General features: G+C 55.3%; 5 protein-coding genes across 5 annotated transcripts; 4 read left to right on the top strand and 1 right to left on the bottom strand.

Moving 5' to 3' along the window:
- Positions 1–203: 203 nt before the first annotated feature.
- On the top strand, positions 204–3,860 carry D7B24_001295 (uncharacterized protein; the record flags this gene model as incomplete). Its single annotated transcript, XM_028635532.1, has 3 exons — positions 204–513; positions 949–970; positions 1,649–3,860. 3 exons carry the CDS (start codon positions 204–206, stop codon positions 3,858–3,860), a joined length of 2,544 nt encoding a protein of 847 aa, XP_028491988.1.
- A 247-nt stretch (positions 3,861–4,107) lies between these two features.
- On the top strand, positions 4,108–5,379 carry D7B24_001296 (uncharacterized protein; the record flags this gene model as incomplete). Its single annotated transcript, XM_028635533.1, has 1 exon — positions 4,108–5,379. One exon carries the CDS (start codon positions 4,108–4,110, stop codon positions 5,377–5,379), a length of 1,272 nt encoding a protein of 423 aa, XP_028491989.1.
- Positions 5,380–8,542: 3,163 nt separating this feature from the next.
- On the top strand, positions 8,543–10,501 carry D7B24_001297 (uncharacterized protein; the record flags this gene model as incomplete). The annotated part of the gene is made up of 1 exon (XM_028635534.1): positions 8,543–10,501. The coding sequence occupies one exon, from the start codon at positions 8,543–8,545 to the stop codon at positions 10,499–10,501; it is 1,959 nt and encodes a 652-aa protein (XP_028491990.1).
- Positions 10,502–11,524: 1,023 nt separating this feature from the next.
- Positions 11,525–12,729, bottom strand: YKT6 (palmitoyltransferase; the record flags this gene model as incomplete). The annotated part of the gene is made up of 7 exons (XM_028635535.1): positions 11,525–11,565; positions 11,673–11,935; positions 12,002–12,058; positions 12,123–12,251; positions 12,326–12,408; positions 12,504–12,543; positions 12,602–12,729. The coding sequence occupies 7 exons, from the start codon at positions 12,727–12,729 to the stop codon at positions 11,525–11,527; spliced, it is 741 nt and encodes a 246-aa protein (XP_028491991.1).
- Positions 12,730–14,674: 1,945 nt separating this feature from the next.
- On the top strand, positions 14,675–20,719 carry D7B24_001299 (uncharacterized protein; the record flags this gene model as incomplete). The annotated part of the gene is made up of 3 exons (XM_028635536.1): positions 14,675–15,571; positions 15,624–18,369; positions 18,420–20,719. 3 exons carry the CDS (start codon positions 14,675–14,677, stop codon positions 20,717–20,719), a joined length of 5,943 nt encoding a protein of 1,980 aa, XP_028491992.1.
- Between the last annotated feature and the right edge of the window lie 237 nt (positions 20,720–20,956).

Consider the following 20,956-nt stretch of genomic DNA (forward strand, 5'->3'; position numbering starts at 1 on the left):
GAGCAACTGGAGCAACTGGAGCAACTGGAGCAACTGGAGCAACTGGAGCAACTGGAGCAACTGGGGAGCAGACTCATGGCAATGACTGGGGATCCATCGACACCCCCGGCAGTACCGCTCGTTGGACAACGATTCTGGAAGAACGGATAAGGTCTGCAAGCAACTTGACCGCGTATTCTGGAAACACCGTCACCGACGCAAATATGCGGAATGGCCATTGTCGGGACTCCAAGGGCTGGGTGCCAGGAGGCAACAACATGTGGTTGAACAACACCGCGATTAACTGTCGCAAGATGATCAACCATTGCGATACCCCTTACCAGGACGTCAATAGCCCAGATGATCATGGTCACGCAGCGGCTGCCGGAAGCAGCAAGGCTGTGACTGGGTACCTCACTTTGTACGCGAACAATCATCTCAAAGGCAGGACCGTCAAGGGTGGTGATGAGGACTTTCCGGAAAGTTGGATGATGAACGGTTACTGTGAGGACGCCTCACCCATGGATAGCAACGGTAAGGCCAACCAGAATGCGACCCAGCCTGGGAAGCATGAGGACAAGTGAACCAGCGGCGTGGAGGGTTCCAACAGACGAGTCAGTTGGCAGTATTTCTTTGCGCGCGTCACTTTCCGTTTCTGTCTTGAGTTTTCCTTTCCAGTCGTTGGTTTCTCTTTGCCTGAAGAATATGATATGTCCTTGAATCTTTGATAGCAAATAAAAGTTTTGATTCTCGTCTACTTGACTATCTTCGAAGGCTCAGGCACTACATATTTGCTAAAATGACGTGCAAGAAGATGTTTTGAGAGGATGAACTTTGTCTACAGATTTGAGGCCACTTCTGTACCTCAGCCCCCTGTAGCGAAACCTGGCGGTGGCTCACACCAAGACTTCCTACCTAGTTTGGGTACTCTGGCCTTGAGGGGACATGTACGTGACGGAGAGAACGCAGCGAACGCGGCGACCGAGTCCGGGTACGTGCTTCTCCACAGGCGTCATACATGGGAGGCAATGTTGACGTTGTTGAAAACCTCTTCGATTTTGTGCTAACTACTTTAAACAACCGGGGTATGCTGTTGCCGTATTGAATTCTACAGGGGTATTTCAGTAGCTACTATAGGTGCTGAGCCAATCACCAGCAATGCTAGTTTCCTTTCTCATGGCGGTCATAAGCAATACAGTCCTCTGCAACATGCCACTGCCTGCTTACATGGTACATGAACAGCCAAATTCGACCTCTGTGGCACATGAATGTCGACAATATTCGAGTACTTTCCAATGATCAGACTTGAATCAGTATGTGGGCGGTGTCCCATAGTGTTGTGAACTGTGGATAGAAAGGTGGGAGCGTGGAAGCAGGCACTGTCCAAGGGAGGAATCTGAAAGCATAACGGATGGCTGCTTTGAAGAAGGCCTCGAGGGTTCGAAATGACTATGCCGCAATTCGGCGATTAGGTCCTGGGTTGACCTATCGTCTGTTTTCGCCACCATCGTCGTTTCTCAAGACCCTACAAAGTACCCAAGTACCAAACTAATAAGCACGGCTATCCGGCACCCAGACCTAGACCGTGCATTAAGCCAGTCAACGACGCAGTACAAGGTAAATAACCCAACGGCGGTTTTCTTCCCACCAAACCACCCCCCTCTCAAAGCATCTGCAAAGACCGTCTTCAATTCGCCTTCCAGCACAGCATGTCAGCGCCAATTGCACCAACCCCAAAAAACAAGCCAAGTACCGCCGGAGCCGCCGGGTACTCCTCCCACCCATCCATGGCATTCTCATGCCAGACATGCGCCCGTCGCAAGGTCAAGTGCGATAAGTCGACACCCCTATGCTCCAGCTGTCGAAAAGGCAGGCTAGAATGCATCTACGAAGCTCCGGCGCCCCGTGCGCGGAAGCGGAAGCCAGGTGAGGCGGGTGCTGATGACGTTTACGAGAGGCTGGCGCGGTACGAGCGCGTGCTACGCCGACACGGCCTGCTGGAAACTGCTGGCGCGTCGCCTGCAGCTGAGAAGGACGTGGAGGCGGCCGAGGACCCGATCTTCCCACTCTGGAATCTTCCGTCTGGCAAGCTTGTTGTCGGTCAAGGGAAATCGAGGTATGTCAACAGCCACCTATGGCGCAACCTTGGGGACGACGAGATGGAGCGCATGGGCGATGAGCATGCCGCTCATCATGATGACGATGACGACGCGGCGGACGAAGAAGATGGGGCCGTGGGCATCGTTGAGGGCCCTGCATCTGATCCTTTGACGGGAGCATTCCTGGGCGGACAACATCGCGATCTCCTCAAGCATCACCCAACCCATGCAGAGGCCATGATCTTGTGGGCGATATATGTGGATAATGTCGAGCCTCTACTGAAAGTACTGCACGTTCCTTCAGTGGCCAAGACGATAGACACTCTTTCGAAACAACTGGGACAGGCAAACAAAGCTGACGAATGCCTCGTCTTTGCCATCTACCACTTTGCGATCGTGTCCATGTCGGACGAAGAATGCCTCCGAAAGCTGGGGTCGACCTCACGCGAGGTCCTGCTTCAGCGCTACAACCTAGCAACACGCCAGGCTCTCGTCAACGCATCTTTCCTCAGCACAACAGCCATGACCGTGTTGCAGGCCCTTGTTCTCCATCTCGTCTGCTGTCGGAATGAGTACGATCCCCACACGTTCTGGATCCTGACCGGCGTCGCGACCCGGATTGCCCAGCGAATGGGGTTGCACCGCGATGGGGAGGTGCAGGGCCTCTCGCCGTTTGACGTACAGATGCGACGACGGCTATTCTTCCAGATTCTCCCGCTCGATGGCGCATCCAGCCGTATGGCGGGCGTGGGCGTGTCGATTCCCGACGACTGGGACACTCGGCAGCCACTCAACATTGACGACGAACAGATTTGGCCGACCATGACGGAAGCGCCAGTAGCACGAGAAGGAGCAACAGAGATGATGTTTTGTCTCGCGCGGTCGTCTCTTGGATCCTTCATCGCGAAACCAGGGAAATCAGTGGATGCGTCAAAGCATCTGGATGACCGAGCCCGCGAGTGGGCGATCGAGGAAGCAGAAAAGGAGGTCGAGGAGCGTTACATTCGCTACTGCGATTTCGTGAACCCGCTTCACATGTTGACCATCAGCTCTGCGCGAGCTGGGATCACGGCTATGAGGCTGCGGATTCGCTTACAAAAGGTTAAGAACCAAAACGCAACGCCTTTGGAGCGCGTGGACCTTTTCAGACTTGCACAGAGAATCCTTGACACAGATGCAGCGGTCCTGGCGCATGCCAGCCTAGACCGATTTCGATGGCACACAAGATGGTTTTTCTTATGGGGGACGTGGGACTCCCTTGTCTACATTTTGATGACACTGTGGCAGAGATGTGAACTACTTTCGGACCAGGAAAGAGACGACGCCTGGGACAAGCTGGAAGAGCTATGCCGCAACCACACCGAGTTGGCCCAACCGGAACGAGCGTTGTATTTGTCATTCGGGCGACTTTTTGTCAAAGCGTGGGATGCTTGCCATGATCCCTTGATCAATTACAAGTCGGAGCCAGTTTTCATCTCGACATTGCGATGCTATTGCGCGGCTGGCTCTTCGCATGCCTCCAAGAAACAAAAACAGAAGATTGAGAACCCCACATCGACTGGTTCTGGAAACTCTTCCGAGTCTGTAGACTGGCTCGAGACCACTCATGAAGATGATCCTCCACAGTTCTTAATGATTCAACCGTTGGCTGACGCCCATGCCGATAAAGGTTTCGATGAGGCGGACTGGATGCTCTGGGATCAACTCATCCGGGATTACCAGATTCAGAGTTCAACTGGACCAGATGAGAAGGAGGGAGACTTACTTGAAAAAGGCTTGTGATTGGCCAAATTCTCGGGTCTCAGCGACCGAAAACCGCCCTCGCCCGGACCCGAACCAGGCCGGCCCCACCTGTCGACATGCGGCCGTGTCGGGCTCACGCATATTTCCCAGCGCAAGTGCATATGTTCATGTGGTCATGAGTTCAGCTATAAAAGTAGTCATCCAGTGCCTGACTGTAAGCCAGACCAGGACCTTCACGACACAAACTCTCCAAACGCTGATTCACTCGAACTTCGCATGCAACACAATGTCTAATCTCCGAGTCCTTATTGTCGGCGCTTCTATTGCCGGACCAACAGCCGCCTACTGGTTCGCCAAGACTGGCGCCACTGTCACCGTTATTGAACGGTTCCCCGAGCTGCGCACCAATGGCCATAATGTCGATATACGCAATGTCGGCGTCGCTGTCATGCGCAAGATGCCTGGCATGGAAGCCGCAGTACGCGCCAAAAAGATTTCGATGGAAGGCATTTGCTTTGTCCGCGGCAATGGTGGGAAGATCGGTACCATCCAAAGCACAGGAGACCCGGATCAGCAGTCCCTCGTTTCCGAGTACGAGATTTACCGTGGTGATCTCGCCCGTATTCTCTATGACCTGACCAAGGAAGACGACAGAATCACGTACGTCTTCGGTGAGCAGGTTACCTCGATTCGGCAATACGAAAACAACGACGAACATGCCCCCGTTCATGTAGAATTTGCCAACGGGCATCCCGCTGCCGTGTTTGATCTGGTTGTTGCCTGTGATGGCGCAAACTCGAGGACTCGCGCTTTGGGGCTGGGCTGTGGCGTGCGGGACCATGTGCAGTCAACGAACTGCTTTGCCAGTTACTTCTCGATACAAGGTCATCTGAACCAAAGCGAAACGATAGCTCAGTCATACAGTGCCGTCGGCGGCCGCTTCGTCGGCCTGGGTCCAGGTTCATCAGGAACGACGCGGGGGGCGCTGTTGTCATTTCACCCTCAGGATGGATCCGATGTTGCCAAATCCTTTCGAGAAGTTCAGGATCAAGGCGTGGATGCCGTCAAAGAGTTTCTAGCCAAGCACTTTGGCGGTGCTGGATGGCGCTGCGACGAGATTGTGAAGGGCATGCTGGAGGCAGACGACTTCTATGCCTCGGAAATTGTGCAGGTACGCACACCCAGCCTGCATCGGGGCCACTTCGCACTGGTGGGAGACGCAGGGTACGGCTCAGGGGCGACGGGAGTTGGGACGAGCCTCGCCATGGCGGGTGCGTACGTTCTCGCGGGCGAGATCAGCAGGCACGCAGGCGATCTGCCGAGCGGGTTGCGGGCGTATGAGCAACGGATGCGGCCCATAGTCGAGGACCTGCAGAAAATATCGCCACTCGTCCCGGCGTTTCTGGCGCCGCAGACGGCATGGGGCCTGTGGGTGCGGAATCTGGTACTCGCATTCGTATGCTGGTCGGGCACACTGGAGTTTGCGCAGCGTCATCTCGCAGGAGCATTTGCCAATGGAGACAGGCACACTCTCCCGAATTACGGATGGGCGGACTGAGAAGCGTTTGGCAGGTTATATCTCCGGTATCTTAGGATCGTTAGCATTGTCGAAAGAGCTTTGAAGTATATTCTCATAGATTTTGAAACTACAAGGGTACGTAGAAGATGCTGTATCCAAACTTGATATTAAAGATTTTTTCCAAGTTGCGCATTATAAGGTACCTAGGTAGGTAATCATATGAGGTCAACCAAGGCGAGGTAGGTACGATGAGGCATGACCAGATGACTCATGGACCTGAGAGGTGAGGCAGGTCCAAGGCAGGCGTGAGGCCGGCGTAGGGAAAGCACATGTTTGCACACACGGTAGCTACCTGCTCCTTGGATCCTGAGGATGTGGATGATACTGACGTTGCGCGTCGACCCATAGATACAAACTCTCGGTCCTCTGCAATAGGAGTCAACTTGCCGAATACGGAGACGATGGACAAATCCGATAATGGAATCTTGATGGCTTGGTCCTGATGGGCCTCTGCCCAGTGGTATAGTTGGTACGCCTTGATAGCTGTCGTATCCGATATGGGAGGAGTGGTCAGGGAGGGAGGGATCTGTCCGGTATTTTGATTTGTCTCTTCGTCGGCAGACGGCAGACTAGTATCTTAATGGACTGATAGTTGTCTTGATGAAAATTTGGGATGGTATAATGGAGCGACCGGATGTCCAGTTGCTACTAGTGTTGGGACCTCACTTTGGGGGCACATCAAAGGTGTTGTAAATGGTTAGCTATCTAGTGCTATTGGTGTCTGGGTCGACACCCTTATGAACAGAGTGGAGTGCCCTGACCTTAGGACTCTGGCGGAGTTATGTGTGATAAGACTGGGTCAGGATGGCAGGAGGGCAGGACTTGAGCGGAGTGCCATAGGCGCTGCCAAGGCGATATTCTTTGTCTGATTTCGACCTGTAAACCTCCTCAGGGCAGCCACGCAACCCGCAGTCTACGAGCTGAGACATTTCCGACCAACCAAAAGTCTTCTGCCATGCTTCCATACTTCCATGCTGTGCACGACTCGTCGTACAGGCCGATCAGCAGCACTGCCTATCCTGCGGTTACATTTGGTTGATCTACCAGATCTTCCTTCGAAGCAGCTCTTCTGGGTCTCGATCTCCAACTTGCCGGATCGCCCAAATTAGCAGTCCCACGTTGTCTTCGATGGAATGGAACTCTGAACCTTATCACTGGACGGCAAGACAAGAATAGATGAATCATTCGCGCTCGTTTTCTTCTTTCAGCGCATCATCTGACCCAGGCCATCGGCTTGCCTATGCGTCATTCGACAGCTATATCCGATGATTGTCTGAAGCCCCCCCGTCGAGACCAAACCGACGCGCCCCAGTTCAGATGCGTCTGTGCCAAGCTGCCATTACTCAATTGCACGACCGGCAGTTCGTCAACCTCCCGGGATGGACAATTCTTGTCAGATCAACAAACCGGGCGCCAGCAGGAGGACGAAGGCTTCGGATGATCGAACTGTCCATCGTGGCATCACATCCGCTGCTCGCGACCTGGACCTGCCGAATATGCTTCAGCGCCGTGTCTTGGAATGTCTTAGTATTCGTCGACCAGGCGCTACAGGGCTGGCAGGGTACCTAGTTGATCTGACGTGTTGCAGTTCTGAGACGCCCAAGGTTCCGATCCACGACCCCCTCTGTAATGCTGCACTGATCTTTCTGAAACGCCACCCCATCGTTCGCCTCCGAATGCCGTGCCACGTCTTCCAAATACTCCATCCGCATGAATTGCAGCACCACCAGCTGGCCTTCACCGACAGACGGAGGAGGCGACAGAAACAGAACAATGGCTCGTGACATTTCTCGGCGTTGGCGACTGGCGGCCACCTGACGGCTCAATGGGTTTACCGTGGAACACTTCCAAACGGCGCTGGCCAACGTGAAAGGAGGCTCACGTCGCATCCTGTCGGCTGCAGTGCAACTACAACCTCACCCTCACATCTCCCGCTCTTGCCATCTGCTGGCTCATCGGACGAAGCTCCGTCCAATCTCCCCCGGCTACATCCCATGTGCATGACCCACCAACCTTGCCTACTTGCCGCACAGTCGCTGACGTCGGCGCCTGGAACCGAGTCCAGAACCTGTTCACAGGCGATACGATCATTCCGTGTCCACAGCGACGCCATTATTTGCTGATTGAGCAGGCCCGCCCTCTCTCGTCGTTCGATAGATGAGCTTGTATGAGAAGATGGCTGCAGCCTGCAGCCTGACTCCTGACACCCTGCAGCAGATGAACCTAGTGGACCTCTTGCCCATTCACCTCATTATCACGGCGATCGCTAATAAGCCAGTCCCACGCTCTGTACTGTGAGGTGTGGGTGGACTAGCCGCCTCCTTCAATCTTAATGGCGCAGCCGCCACATGCAACCGCTGGCCGCCCATCTGCCGCCAACCGTGCCTTCTGTCGCCCTTCTGGAATAGTGGAAGACAAGAAGCACTGGAACACGCCGCGCGCAGGCCGTTACCCAAGCACCTACCAACGGCGTTTTGTGAACGCGCACGGGAGAAACGAACGAGGGACATACATGGTCTGGCATCGCGTCGCCCCTTCGCCCCGAAAACAAAATTGCCGGTCTCTTCTGACAGCCACAAGACCCTGTCATTCTGACACAATTGCCCTCCACCCGCCCTGCGAAGATTGGCGAGCTCATGATTCCTTTCGGCCAGGGCCCCCTGCACGACGTGACTCTGGGGTCGTTCCCTGATGCTGATCAAAGTCCCAGTCTTCCCACTCCATCAACCTCAAACGAGCGGCAGGTCTGGCGAGCTTGCGAGTCAAGCCGGCAAGCAAGCCTTCCCCATCCTTGGTCGTGGAGATCCTCTAGCCACTTGCCACTCTGCCTCGGAGGGGCAATTGGTCGCCAGCGCCGAAATGAAGAAATCAAAAGACTTGTCAGCAAAGAAAAAACAGGGCCCTACGTCGTCGCCAATCCTGGTCCAGCCATAGGACCCTGCCAACTTGGACATTGCCAATCCCCTCTCTGTTGATGACAGCTGCCATTTCTCCAGGTCTTGATAGAAATTCCCTCTTCTCTACCTTTCCTCCGCTCGAGTGTGATCATTGACCTCGGCGGAGATCGCATCACACCCACACCACACCACCCTGAGGCGCTTGTCGGCTGGCAGGCATCGCGCGACACTGCTTGATATTAAGGATGTTCAAGTTCGTCAATCGTTCCAGATCTGTGAAGGGGGTGACGGCGCACGGCCGCGAGGGCCCCGTCCGGGATGACCAGCACCTTGTGTCAAGTTTCCAGTCTCCCCGGCACAGAGCCGACTTCAGTCAAAACGAGGAGAAACCCTCGGCACCGATCCCCTCGCCAGCTCCATCTTGGGATGCTGGTCGCTCTCACCTTCAACTGCCTTCGCCTCGCCCCTCGCTTCATCCCCGGTCACCTACGATGCCTGATCGGCCAAGCACAAGCTCTGGACCCGGTCCAGCTCCCTCATTCACCTCCGGCAGCAGCATCAAAGACTTTGACAGACGAAAGTCAAAGACAACAGACGACCTGCACGTCTTGACACAGACCTCCAGCCGCGGAACGTACAAGTCATATCATATACCCATCAGGGGGAAACCTCCATCACCAAAGGAGAGCATCCGTGACCCCTCGCCCACGCGGACGATTCCTGTTAGGACTCAGACGCCAGATTCGGTCGACAGCAACAAGGGCATCATCACTATTGGCATGGCAATAGGCAGTCCGACTCATCCGCCTGCACCATCGTATCCTGACTGGCCGCCATCAGCGACGGTCGAACCTGCCACATCTCCCCCGGCAATGGAATCAGACCCAGCGGCGGCGGCGATTCCTCAAAGGTCCAAATCACAAAGATGGAAAATCTTTGGACGGTCCAAGAGCAAGAGGCAGAAGCCTGACACGACACCGACTCTACCAGACCAACCACAGTCCAGTGGACTGGATCGAAGTAACACCGAGCGCAAGGCGCCTAAGCACACGCCCATCATCGTCAGGTCCATGACTGAGCCTGCCGTAGAGGGACAGGCAAGCTCAAATAACCCGACAGTAGATGCACGAAGCAGATACGCTGAGATCCCGGTACCCAAACTGGACAAAGCTACGAGTCCGTTCTTGGACGTTGAAATTCCAGATATCAAGATGGAGCGGTACAGTGTCATGTTTGGCAATCTGCTGCAGAACAACACCTCCTCCTCCTCCGCGCTTCTTGCGAGGCGACAAGCGACGCTCGACAAGTTGCGAACCATCAATGATAGGATCATTCAAGAGGAAGAATCCAAGGGCCGCACGCTTGGTCGTAGAGCCACGTCGCCAAACCATCACGCACGATCGCCGTCGCTCTCTCTCTTCCCGCCGCCTCCATCGGGCAACAGCCTTGCACGCTCCAACACCGACGCACCGACTCCTAGTTCGCCTCGTTTCCGAGCAAGCACCATGCCCTCCGGTCTACCAGCGCACCCAAAGGAGAACGTCATATCTCATAAGCAGAACAGCAACACCAGGCCACAACAGCCTCCTCGGTCAACGTCGCTCAGTCAAACAGCGCAGCATGTCCCTCGTAGGCCCACAGAGCAACGACAGAATCCCGCCCAGCTCGAGGCTCCAGCTCATGGGTTCTACTTTGGCCCAAACAGCTCCAGCCTGATTCTTGACTCCCCAACGGAAGAGGAGTCCGGCTTTCATATCAAGGAACAGCTGCGGCCCGCGATCCAGGAGCCAGCGTGGGAAATGATCACGCCCACACCCTTGAGCATCAAGAAGGCCTCGACGCCCGCACAAGACTCGCGCTCGCCGTCGCCACGGACAACGCACACCAAGACTCCGTCTAACGACTCGATCGATGACACGGCACTGAATGCTGCTGTCGAAATCTCCATTGCCCGCCAAATCAGCATATCTCACTCGCAGCGTAAGATGCTTCGTACTGGGACAGGCATCGGTGCCGGCCGCAGGCCTCGCCCGGCGGCCCGTGAGCCCCGTGAAGGTAGTTTGCCCACTGTGGAAGGCAGTGAGAGGCTCGCAGCCACCAAGATGGCAACGCCGACGCTCATCACACCGCCACCCATTCCCTTCGGCGGGTCGCCGCTGGCACAGCATCGCAAGAGCGAACGAATCGTCGTGGAAGGCGTTTGATCGGGGCGCACGGCAAGCATTGGGATATTTCTTCCAAAACTTCATTCTTCAGCAGGGGACGGCTTGGGGCGCCGCATTGGCGATGTATATTTTCATTTGTTCAGACCATGAAGCGACGGTTTTTTCTTTTGGCCAGGGCGGCCGATGAGTCTGCGACTCTTGGGGTTTTGGCATTTCATTTGTCGCATTTCTCTGCCATAGCATTATGATTGGAGAGACCCGATTGGGATGGGAACAAAAATTTGCGACCTTGAAGGAAGCATTGATACCACTGAAGCGAAGGATGGGGTTTGGTGTTTTTTCATTTTCAGCTGGCGGTGACCGGCACTCTAGAGACTGAACCGAATTTCAACACATTTCTTGCCGACAATCATTCGATGCTTAAATTGTGCCTCGCGGGATGTTGCTTTCGTTGACGAGTGCTTTCACTGTCGCTTGTCAAACCATGAGGAAGACGGTGCAGGGGAAAGAGGCCAAGCCAGTCATACGTCAGGAATATGATAACCAACTCAGGTCAACCATGGGAGAGAGTAGGGGCATTCTCGTCTTGTTGGATACTTGATCACACGGGTGGGTACTGGCAACGAGATTGATTCTGGTGACTCCGAATATACAATCCTCTGCTCCTGTTTGCAAAAAGAGTTACCGACCACGCTGATCATGCGCGCGAAGAGATTTCTCTCTCGCTCGGTACGCCGTTCATCTAGCCCCCGGGGTCTCACAACGCGATCCGAAGGCGAGAGGACAGGCCTTTGACTCGACGTTTCCTGGTACCATGGCGCGTACCGCATCTTCACAAGCGCCATGGAAACCGCTGGCATGAAGTGAAAAAAGCGTTGAAATGGTCAAATCATGGCTACCTGGCATGTGAACTGTGTAAAAACGAGCGTCTCTTCCCCTTCCCTCCCGGAACGATGAGTTGCAAACGCTAGACATGGGACCGCGGCCCGCCTCCTCCTCCGCCCTTTCCCCCGGATATGTCCGTTCTCGCCGCGACACACTGATTACGGCCCTCGGCGGTCTCTACATCAGCACGCAGCATGAGTTCTGCTTCTTGGCTTGTTCTACCGTTGTTCAATTAGTCGGGTGCCTCACACTTGCGAAAGGTCCAAGAGGGGCAGCCCTCATGAAGAAGCTGTTGGGAGGTAGGGGGCGGGGGGCTGGAACGCACGGTAGAACATCTTGCTCTGGGAGCTTAGACCGTCGCTCTTGGCGACGAGGTCATCAATCTTCTCGCCGCGCTGCAGGACGGACTCGATGGTCTTGTGCAGGACAATCTTGGTCTCGTCGAGCTCCTTCTGGATCTTGAGAATGCTGTCGGCCTGCTGGGGGTCCTGGTACTTGGACAGGTAGTCCTTGAGCTCGGGGAAGGCGAGGGTCGGGTTGCCGGCGGACCAGGTGGAGCGGGGGTGCTTGGCTAGGAATTCGTCGACGCTGTCTTCCCGTCAGGCTTGCCCTTCTTCGCGGCCGTGAAATTTGGGGAAGAGGGAGGCCACGTACACCTTGGAGAGGAGCTGGTGGGCTACGAGGCTCGGGTATTGGTGGTCGGAGATGATGCTGTGCGAGAGGCGTCAGGTCGGGTGACATTCAGGGGGTAGGAGACGGGGGAAATGGCACGCACATGCCGCAGATGCCCTCGCTGCGACCGAGAGCGTGGAACGTGTAGTCCTGCTCTTCGACGGACTGGCGCTGGCCGGGGGCGGTGCGCTCGGCGATCGTCTTGGAGAAAAGGGTCATGAATTCGCCATAGCTGAAAGAGGTGAAAGAGAGGGGCACAATGGTCAGCCGAACAGGCGGTCGGTGTCGGGTCAGGGTCGGACGTACTTGTTCTTTGTGAATCGCGAGTAGGCGGACAACTCCTTCTCGCTGACGAGCTCGTGCGCCGGCTTCTCTTGGTTGCGGATGACCTGGGGAAAGGGGGTGAGGATCAGTCGGTTGTCGTCGGGGTCGGCGGAGGTCTACGAGAGGCCTGGCGGCAGTGGGATCGAGGGGTCGGACTTACGCCGATGTAGTGAAGCTTCATGGTCTGGAGAGCGATTAGACTGCGTGCGCTGGCGTCTGGGGAAATGTGTTGGGTGTGGAAAGAGACGTAGGACGTACGGCGGCTGTATGGTGGTTTCGTGGTCTTGGTTGCGCTCGAGGAGGTTGTTGGGGGCGTTATCCATCGACCTGCGACCAGGCCGTGGCCGTGACGTTTGGGTTTCTTGGTTTTGCGGCGAGGAGTGCATTGGCACTAATCATGCACTATTTGTGGCTAGTGTCCTTGCCGCTCTTACTTGAGCCAGCCTCCGCTCATCCAGGCGGAGCACTTGATGATTGAGTTCTTGCGCTCACAACCTTGGGAACCTGTGGACTGTTTTTAAAGTATTTAAGCTTGCGTCTGGCCTGCCTGTGTCAACAAAATGGGAAATAATAATTCTTGTGGTCTGCTCATCCAGTGCTCACGCACAAATCGGCTGGGAAATGCAATCGGCCATGGGGATCCAAGAGGAACTGCAGTAGTTGCTCATGCACCTTCGAATGACGGAATCGGCTGCCAATTCCTCTCTGTCCGACGTGGTCATTGTATCTTTAGACCTCGAAGTGTCTCTGAGATGCAGGAAGGCTATTATACTCGACAAGGGATACCAGCCTGTGATCAGGGAACTCGTCATTGCGTCCATGGACACGAGACAGATCTTTGATCCGCCTGCTGAGTGTATGCCAGCGTCAACCAAAAGACGGATCAAAACACGGCAATCTTCAACATTGAACGCGTCCAAAGACTTCGAAGACTGCGATGTAACCAACTTCAAAGAGTGTGAATTCGCTGAGACGTTACACGTGGATCCGGAGCAGCTCATTCCCATCGTTGCACGTGCAGTACGCATCCAGGGAGACGATCGTGCAATAGCGGAAAGTGGTGCGAGTTCCCTACGCCAAACCATTGTTGTGGGCCATTCAATTGCCGGCGATCTGGCCATCTTGAAGAGACTCGGTTCCAACATGCACGAGGAGAAAAACATCGTGGCTATATTGGACACATACAGCCTTAGCAAAGCGATCCTCACAGGTGAACGTGCTGCTGGCAGGTACTTTCTCTCTGGGGTCCTGACAGCACTGAGGTGTCCCTACGAGCCGCGTGAGCTTCACAATGCCGGCAACGATGCGACCTACACGTTGCGAGTCATGCTTATGCTCGCATCATCATGGGCAAAAAAAAACGAGGGCTTATCGGAAACAGGAGCGGCGAACCAAATGCGACTGCAAGCTTTTGCACTCACAGAAGCCAACAGCTTAGACAGGTGGAAGCCGGTTAGGTGCTCCCTCGGAGCACACGTGGATGAAATTTGATCCGAAGGGGGGAAATAGCCTTCAAGTGAATAACAACTCTTCTGTGTTCACAAGGGTAACTCATTTACGAGGCCATCAGTAAACCTTTTCCTGCTGTCTTTGGTACAGGTAGGTAGTGTCGATAGCTACCAGACCGGACGATGAGGCGATATAGCATCCTTGGTAGTCGGATTCACCAGTATGGGCCTCGTTTGAGTTCGAGATCAAGTGCCCTACCTAGGAGATGGCCTAATTACCGATGCTTCAGCATTGCTTGCGAAGTTGTCTTGTTTTTTTCAGCCAGAATAACTTCCATCAACCCAATGATTTCCACGGCTCGCCCGTAACGTCTCCCTTGGTCATGATCAGGTTAAGTTGTTCCTAAAGCAGCGAGGCTCTGGAAGTGATCTGGGGGCTTTGGCAGACGCCGACCCACTTTGTCTGCTCATCACATGCCCCTGGCTGTAGCGGTCAGTGCAGGTGAGGTGAGGTACCGCTGCCATACAGATGCCTGCCAGGCTGCCAGACGTCGACATTCATGTGGCGATTACAGGTGTGGCTAGTGATGAGCTCCGCTATGAGTCCACAACCAGAGCACTGCCCTCACCGGTGACTCCAGCAGGCCTGCAGCAGCTGGAAGAGTGACGAGTGATGACACACAACATACAACACTACACTTGTCGCTCACCAGCATACTTGAGTCGACGTCGCCTCTCACCAAATACTGAGTGCTTGAACACATTTTCTTCAGCAAACTCGCCGCCGTCACAGCACCAACGTGGCCTTTTCCAGCACCTGGCCATCGCTTTTCATCGACAGACGGACGGTGCCTCACATTTTCCGAACACCACACCAGACACCATGGCGTCGAACGGCATCGACGGCGCTGAAGCCCAATGGCGAGCTCAATTCGAGGCCATGAAGGCTGCTCTTTCTAGCCTTAACCTCTCTGCCGACACGAAGCCCACAGAGTTAGATTTTGACGACGACTACGAAGGCTATTCTTCCGGAAATGCCGCTCAGGATGTGTGGGACTTCATTTCTGACGACGATGACGACTACAGCAGCGATCAGCTGGACGGTCCCGACGGTTTCGCCCAGGCAGAAGAGTTCGGCGCCGACTGGTTCGTCGGTAAATGCTCCGAGGTTGCGGCAAAGAATGGCCTTTCCAGTGACGCCTTCCAAAACCAGGTCCTCGGAGTATTGACCCTCGACAGAGGTGAGGATGAGGTTCAGTCACAGCTCACCGATCTCGTCGGTTTCGACGACCTTGAATTCATCATCGAGCTCCTCGCTCACCGCAGCAGTATCGTCACTGCCGTCACGTCCCAGGGCACCCAGGAGGGCTCTGGCGGGCGGAGACTCCTGTCCAAGGCGGAGCGGGATGAAGCTCTTCGCAGGAAAGACTACGAACACAAGACGGCTGTACTCGCCCCTCATGTCAACCGAGAGAACGAGTACCCGCACGTGTACAAGGCACACTCCGCGAATAACAGCCTGAGCCACTCGGGCCGCAAGTACGCGTTGCCTGAGGGTAGCAAGAGGGATATCTTCGAAAAGTATGAGGAGTACTCGATTCCTGCCGGAAAGAAGGGCACGCTGGGTCCTGGACGAAAACTCGTCAACATTGCCGACATGGACGGCCTTTGCCGGGCCACCTTCAAGGGCTACAAGTCCCTCAACCGCATGCAGAGTCTCGTGCATCCTGTGGCGTACAAGACGAACGAGAACATGCTCATTTGTGCACCTACTGGTGCTGTAAGTTCGGTTTCGAAGTCTCTACCAATAAAATAAGCTAACCTCTGCGTAGGGTAAAACAGATGCTGCTATGCTCACCATCCTGCAGACTATCGGCCATTATTGCACACCTAACCCTATCGAAACCCCGTCGGTCACTGACTTCGCCGTCAACTCGGCCGACTTCAAGATTGTCTACGTCGCGCCCATGAAAGCCCTGGCCGCCGAGATTACCGACAAGCTGGGCAAGCGCCTGGCATGGCTTGGCATCAAGTGCCGCGAATACACCGGTGACATGCACTTGACTAAATCCGAGATTGTACAGACCCAGATCATCGTGACAACCCCTGAAAAATGGGACGTTGTTACGCGTAAGGGCACGGGCGACACTGAGCTGGTGCAGAAGGTGAGGCTTCTCATCATTGATGAGGTCCACATGTTACACGATGAGCGTGGTGCCGTTCTCGAATCCCTTGTCGCCCGAACGGAGCGTCAGGTCGAGAGCACCCAATCTCTCATCCGCATTGTTGGTCTCAGTGCCACGCTGCCCAATTACATCGACGTCGCCGACTTCCTCAAGGTCAACCGCTACATGGGTTTGTTCTATTTCGACGCGTCATTTCGCCCCGTTCCGCTTGAGCAGCACTTCATCGGTGTGAAGGGCAAGGCTGGGTCGAAACAATCCAAAGAGAACCTCGACAACGTGGCCTTCGACAAGGTCAAGGAGATGCTGGAGCAGGGACACCAGATCATGGTGTTCGTACATTCCCGCCGAGATACATACATGTCGGCCAAAATGCTGCACGAGAAGGCGGTTGACCAGTTCTGCCTGGACCTTTTTGACCCTAGTGGCCATCCGAAGTACGAAAACGCCGTCCGCGATATGAAATCGTCCAAGGCAAAGGACCTTCGCGAACTCATCCCCAAAGGTCTGGGTATTCATCACGCCGGTATGGCCCGATCCGACAGGAACTTGATGGAGCGCCTCTTCGGAGAGGGTGTCATCAAGGTCCTTTGCTGTACGGCCACTTTGGCTTGGGGTGTCAACTTGCCAGCCGCAGCTGTCATTATCAAGGGAACCCAGGTGTACAGCGCCCAGGACGGCAAGTTTGTCGACCTGGGAATTCTCGACGTCCTACAAATCTTTGGTCGTGCTGGTCGACCTCAGTTTGAGGACACTGGTATTGGCATGATCTGCACGACGCTCGATCGCCTCCCGCACTACCTTACAGCTGTCACGGAACAGCAGCCCATCGAATCCAAGTTTTCGTCAAAACTTGTGGACAACTTGAACGCCGAAATTTCCCTGGGTACCGTCACGTCGATTCCCGAGGCCGTTCAGTGGATTGGCTATTCCTATCTTTTTGTCAGAATGCAGCGGAGCCCCATGACCTACGGTATCGAATGGGCGGAAATTAGGGACGACCCGACTCTCGTCCAGCGACGTCGAAAGTTGGCGATCCAGGCGGCGAAAACACTCCAACAGAGTCAGATGATCATATTCAACGAGGTGACGGAGGAGCTGCGCAGCAAGGACATTGGACGCATTGCCAGCCAATTCTATATCCTCCACACCAGCGTGCAAATCTTCAACACCATGATGCAGCCGCATGCGACGGAGGCGGATGTTCTGAAAATGATGAGCATGAGCGGCGAGTTCGATAACATTCAGTCCAGAGACAGCGAAGCGAAGGAGCTGTCATACCTCAAGGACAACGTAGTGCCTTGTGCGGTCGGTGAGGGTATCGACACGCCCCAGGCCAAGACAAATATTCTTCTACAAGCGTATATCTCGCGGGCGCAGATGGAAGACTTTGCGCTTGGCAATGATCTCAACTACGTGGCGCAACAGTCTGGACGTATCTGCAGAGCGCTGTTCATGATCGCGCTCAACAGGAGATGGGGACACCAGTGTCTGGTGCTTCTTACTCTAGCAAAGTCTATTGAGAGGCGTATCTGGCCATTCCAGCATCCCCTTCATCAGTTCGACTTGGCCAAGTCGGTTCTAAACCAGCTTGACGCCAAGGCAAATCTCACAATCGAGGCCATGCGAGACATGGATCCAGCGGAGATTGGTGGTCTTGTTCACAACCAGGCTGCTGGTAAGAACATCTCACGGATACTGAGCAACTTCCCTACGGTTAGCATTGAGGCAGAGATTGCTCCCTTGAACCGCGATGTGTTGCGGATTAGGCTGTTCATCACACCTGACTTCCGATGGAATGACCATGTCAATGGCACCTCCGAATCGTACTACATCTGGGTCGAGAACTCGGAAACATCCGAGATTTACCATCACGAATTCTTCATTCTGAGTCGCAGGAAGCTCAACGACGACCACGAACTCAACTTCACCATTCCCCTGTCCGATCCTCTCCCCACGCAGATCTATGTTCGGGCCGTGTCCGACCGGTGGCTCGGTGCTGAGACGGTGACACCAGTCTCATTCCAACACCTGATCCGTCCTGACACTGAGAGCTTCTATACCGATCTGCTGAATCTACAGCCGCTCTCTATCTCGGCGCTGAAGAATCCTGCCCTGGAGGAGATTTATGCGCAACGATTCCAATACTTCAACCCCATGCAGACGCAAATCTTCCACACGCTTTACAACACCCCCGCCAACGTCCTTCTCGGGTCCCCCACGGGCAGTGGCAAAACAGTGGCAGCCGAGCTCGCGATGTGGTGGGCTTTCAAGGAGCGTCCTGGATCCAAGGTCGTTTATATCGCGCCAATGAAGGCACTTGTTCGTGAACGAGTCAAGGATTGGGGCGCCCGGCTGGCGAAGCCTCTCGGGTTGAAGCTCGTCGAACTGACTGGTGAGTTCGTTGGCTCTGTAGGCTGGAGCTCCTGCTGACAATGGATCTAGGTGACAACACTCCCGACACTCGCACCATCAAGGACGCCGATGTGATTATTACCACGCCCGAAAAGTGGGATGGTATCTCTCGTAGCTGGCAGACCCGTGGCTACGTCCGACAGGTCAGCTTGGTCATCATTGACGAGATTCACCTTCTCGCGGGTGATCGAGGTCCGATTCTGGAAATTATCGTTTCCCGAATGAACTACATTGCAGCTTCTACCAAGAACTCTGTCCGCCTACTGGGCATGTCGACAGCTTGCGCGAACGCTTCTGACCTGGGCAACTGGCTCGGCGTCAAGGAGGGCCTGTTCAACTTTCGACACTCTGTGCGCCCTGTTCCCTTGGAGCTATACATTGACGGGTTCCCTGAGGTGCGGGGCTTCTGTCCGTTGATGCAGTCGATGAATAGACCGACGTTTCTCGCTGTTAAGACTCACAGTCCTGACAAGCCTGTCATTGTCTTCGTGCCATCCCGAAGACAGACGCGCCTTACGGCCAAGGATCTCATCAATCTGTGTGGTATGGAGGACAACCCTCGGCGGTTCCTCCACATGGACGAAGAAGACCTGCAGTTGAATCTTACGAGGGTCAAGGACGAGGCTCTCAAGGAGGCCATCAGCTTCGGTATTGGCCTCCATCATGCTGGTCTGGTCGAGTCGGACCGACAGCTCGCCGAAGAGCTGTTCCTCAACAATAAGATCCAGATTCTCGTGGCGACGAGCACCCTCGCTTGGGGTGTCAATCTGCCAGCGCACCTGGTTGTCGTCAAAGGCACGCAGTTCTATGACGCCAAGATCGAGGGATACAAGGACATGGACCTTACGGATGTATTGCAGATGCTGGGACGCGCAGGACGTCCACAGTTCGACAATTCGGGCGTAGCTCGCATCTTCACGCAAAACGCCAAGAAGGACTTTTACAAGCACTTCCTTCATACTGGCTTTCCTGTCGAGTCGTCACTTCACACGGTGTTGGACAACCATTTGGGTGCCGAAGTTTCGGCCGAGACCATTGTCACCAAGCAGGATGCGCTTGACTACCTCACATGGACCTTCTTCTTCCGTCGACTACACAAGAACCCATCATTCTACGGGCTGGAGATTTCGGCCGAAGATCATAATAGCACGGCGGCGCAACGTCTGGCCAACGACTTTATGATTGAGATGGTAGAGAAGTCGCTTGGCGAGCTCGCTAAGTCGAGCTGTGTCGAAGTGTACCCTAACGGCGACGTCGACTCAACACCACTCGGCAAGATCATGTCGTACTACTATCTCTCCCATCTGACGATCAGGCTTCTCGCCAAGTACGCGGCGCCGAACGCATCGTTCCTCGACGTGCTCTCGTGGATGTCCCGCGCGACCGAGTACGACGAGCTCCCCGTGCGTCACAACGAGGACCTCATCAACGCAGAACTCTCCCGAAATCTGCCCCTTCCCGCGACGGCCTTCAACATGCCCATGTGGGACCCGCACGTCAAGTCCTTCCTGTTACTCCAGGCGCACTTTTCCCGCGTCAACCTGCCCATCAGCGATTACGTCGGCGATCAAACATCCGTTCTCGACCAGGCCATCCGTATCATCCAGGCATCGATCGACGTGCTCGCCGAGCTGGGCTACCTGTCGAGCTGCCTGCAAATGATGGCTCTCCTCCAGTCCGTAAAGTCCGCCCGATGGCCCACCGACCCCGCCGCCTCCATCCTGCCCGGCGTCGATGCCGAGTCGCCCGTCATCAAGGAGGCCGACCGCAAGCTGCCTCTCGCGGCCATCACGGCCCTTCCGCAGGCGAAGCTCTCGCAGCTCGCGGCGCGTCTCGGCGTCTCCAGCTCGCAGCAGCCACGCTTCCTCAAAGCCGCCGCTGCCCTGCCAAACGTCAAGGTCTCCATCCCGGACATAACAGCCCAGGGCGCCACCATCGAGCTGCGCCGGCTCAACGCCATCACCGAGCGCGAGGCGCGCATCTACGCGCCCCGCTTCCCCAAGCCGCAGACGGAAGGCTGGTTCGTCGTCGTCGGCGACGTGGCCAAGGACGAGGTGCTCGCCGTCAAGAGGGTCGGCTGGGCGCCGCCGCGGGGCAAGAACGCCAGGCCCGGAGCGGCGGGCGTCGAGATGGGCTCGAGGCCGACGGCCAAGGCGAGCATCAAGCTGCCGGAGAGCGTGCAGGGGAGGAAGGTCGACGTGCTGGTGGTGAGCGACGCCTATGTCGGATTGGAGTATCGGGTTCTCGGCGTCGATGTGCCGGCGCCGCCGGTGGTGGATGATGATGTTGACAAGGGGAAGAAGGCGGCTGCTGCTGCTGGGCCTGCTTAGGGCCGGCATGCGTTCCTGTGAGACGGGGAGCGGGGGAGCAGAGCAGCACAACGTCGTAGTCTAAGTGCAACGATACATCAAGATGTCGAGTACATGTGCTTGTAAAGCGGGGGTGTGCCACATTAGGTCACCATGCATGTGAAGAGACCCAAATTGAGTATGCAAAACGCGCCGCCTTTCGTGAGAAAGGTCGACAACGTATTAGCGACGGATTTCTTTACGCCATCGCGCGGTGTA

Source organism: Verticillium nonalfalfae (assembly GCF_003724135.2).
Source record: "Verticillium nonalfalfae strain VnAa140/NRRL 66861 chromosome Unknown scaffold_125, whole genome shotgun sequence".
NCBI classification, from domain to species: domain Eukaryota; kingdom Fungi; phylum Ascomycota; class Sordariomycetes; order Glomerellales; family Plectosphaerellaceae; genus Verticillium; species Verticillium nonalfalfae.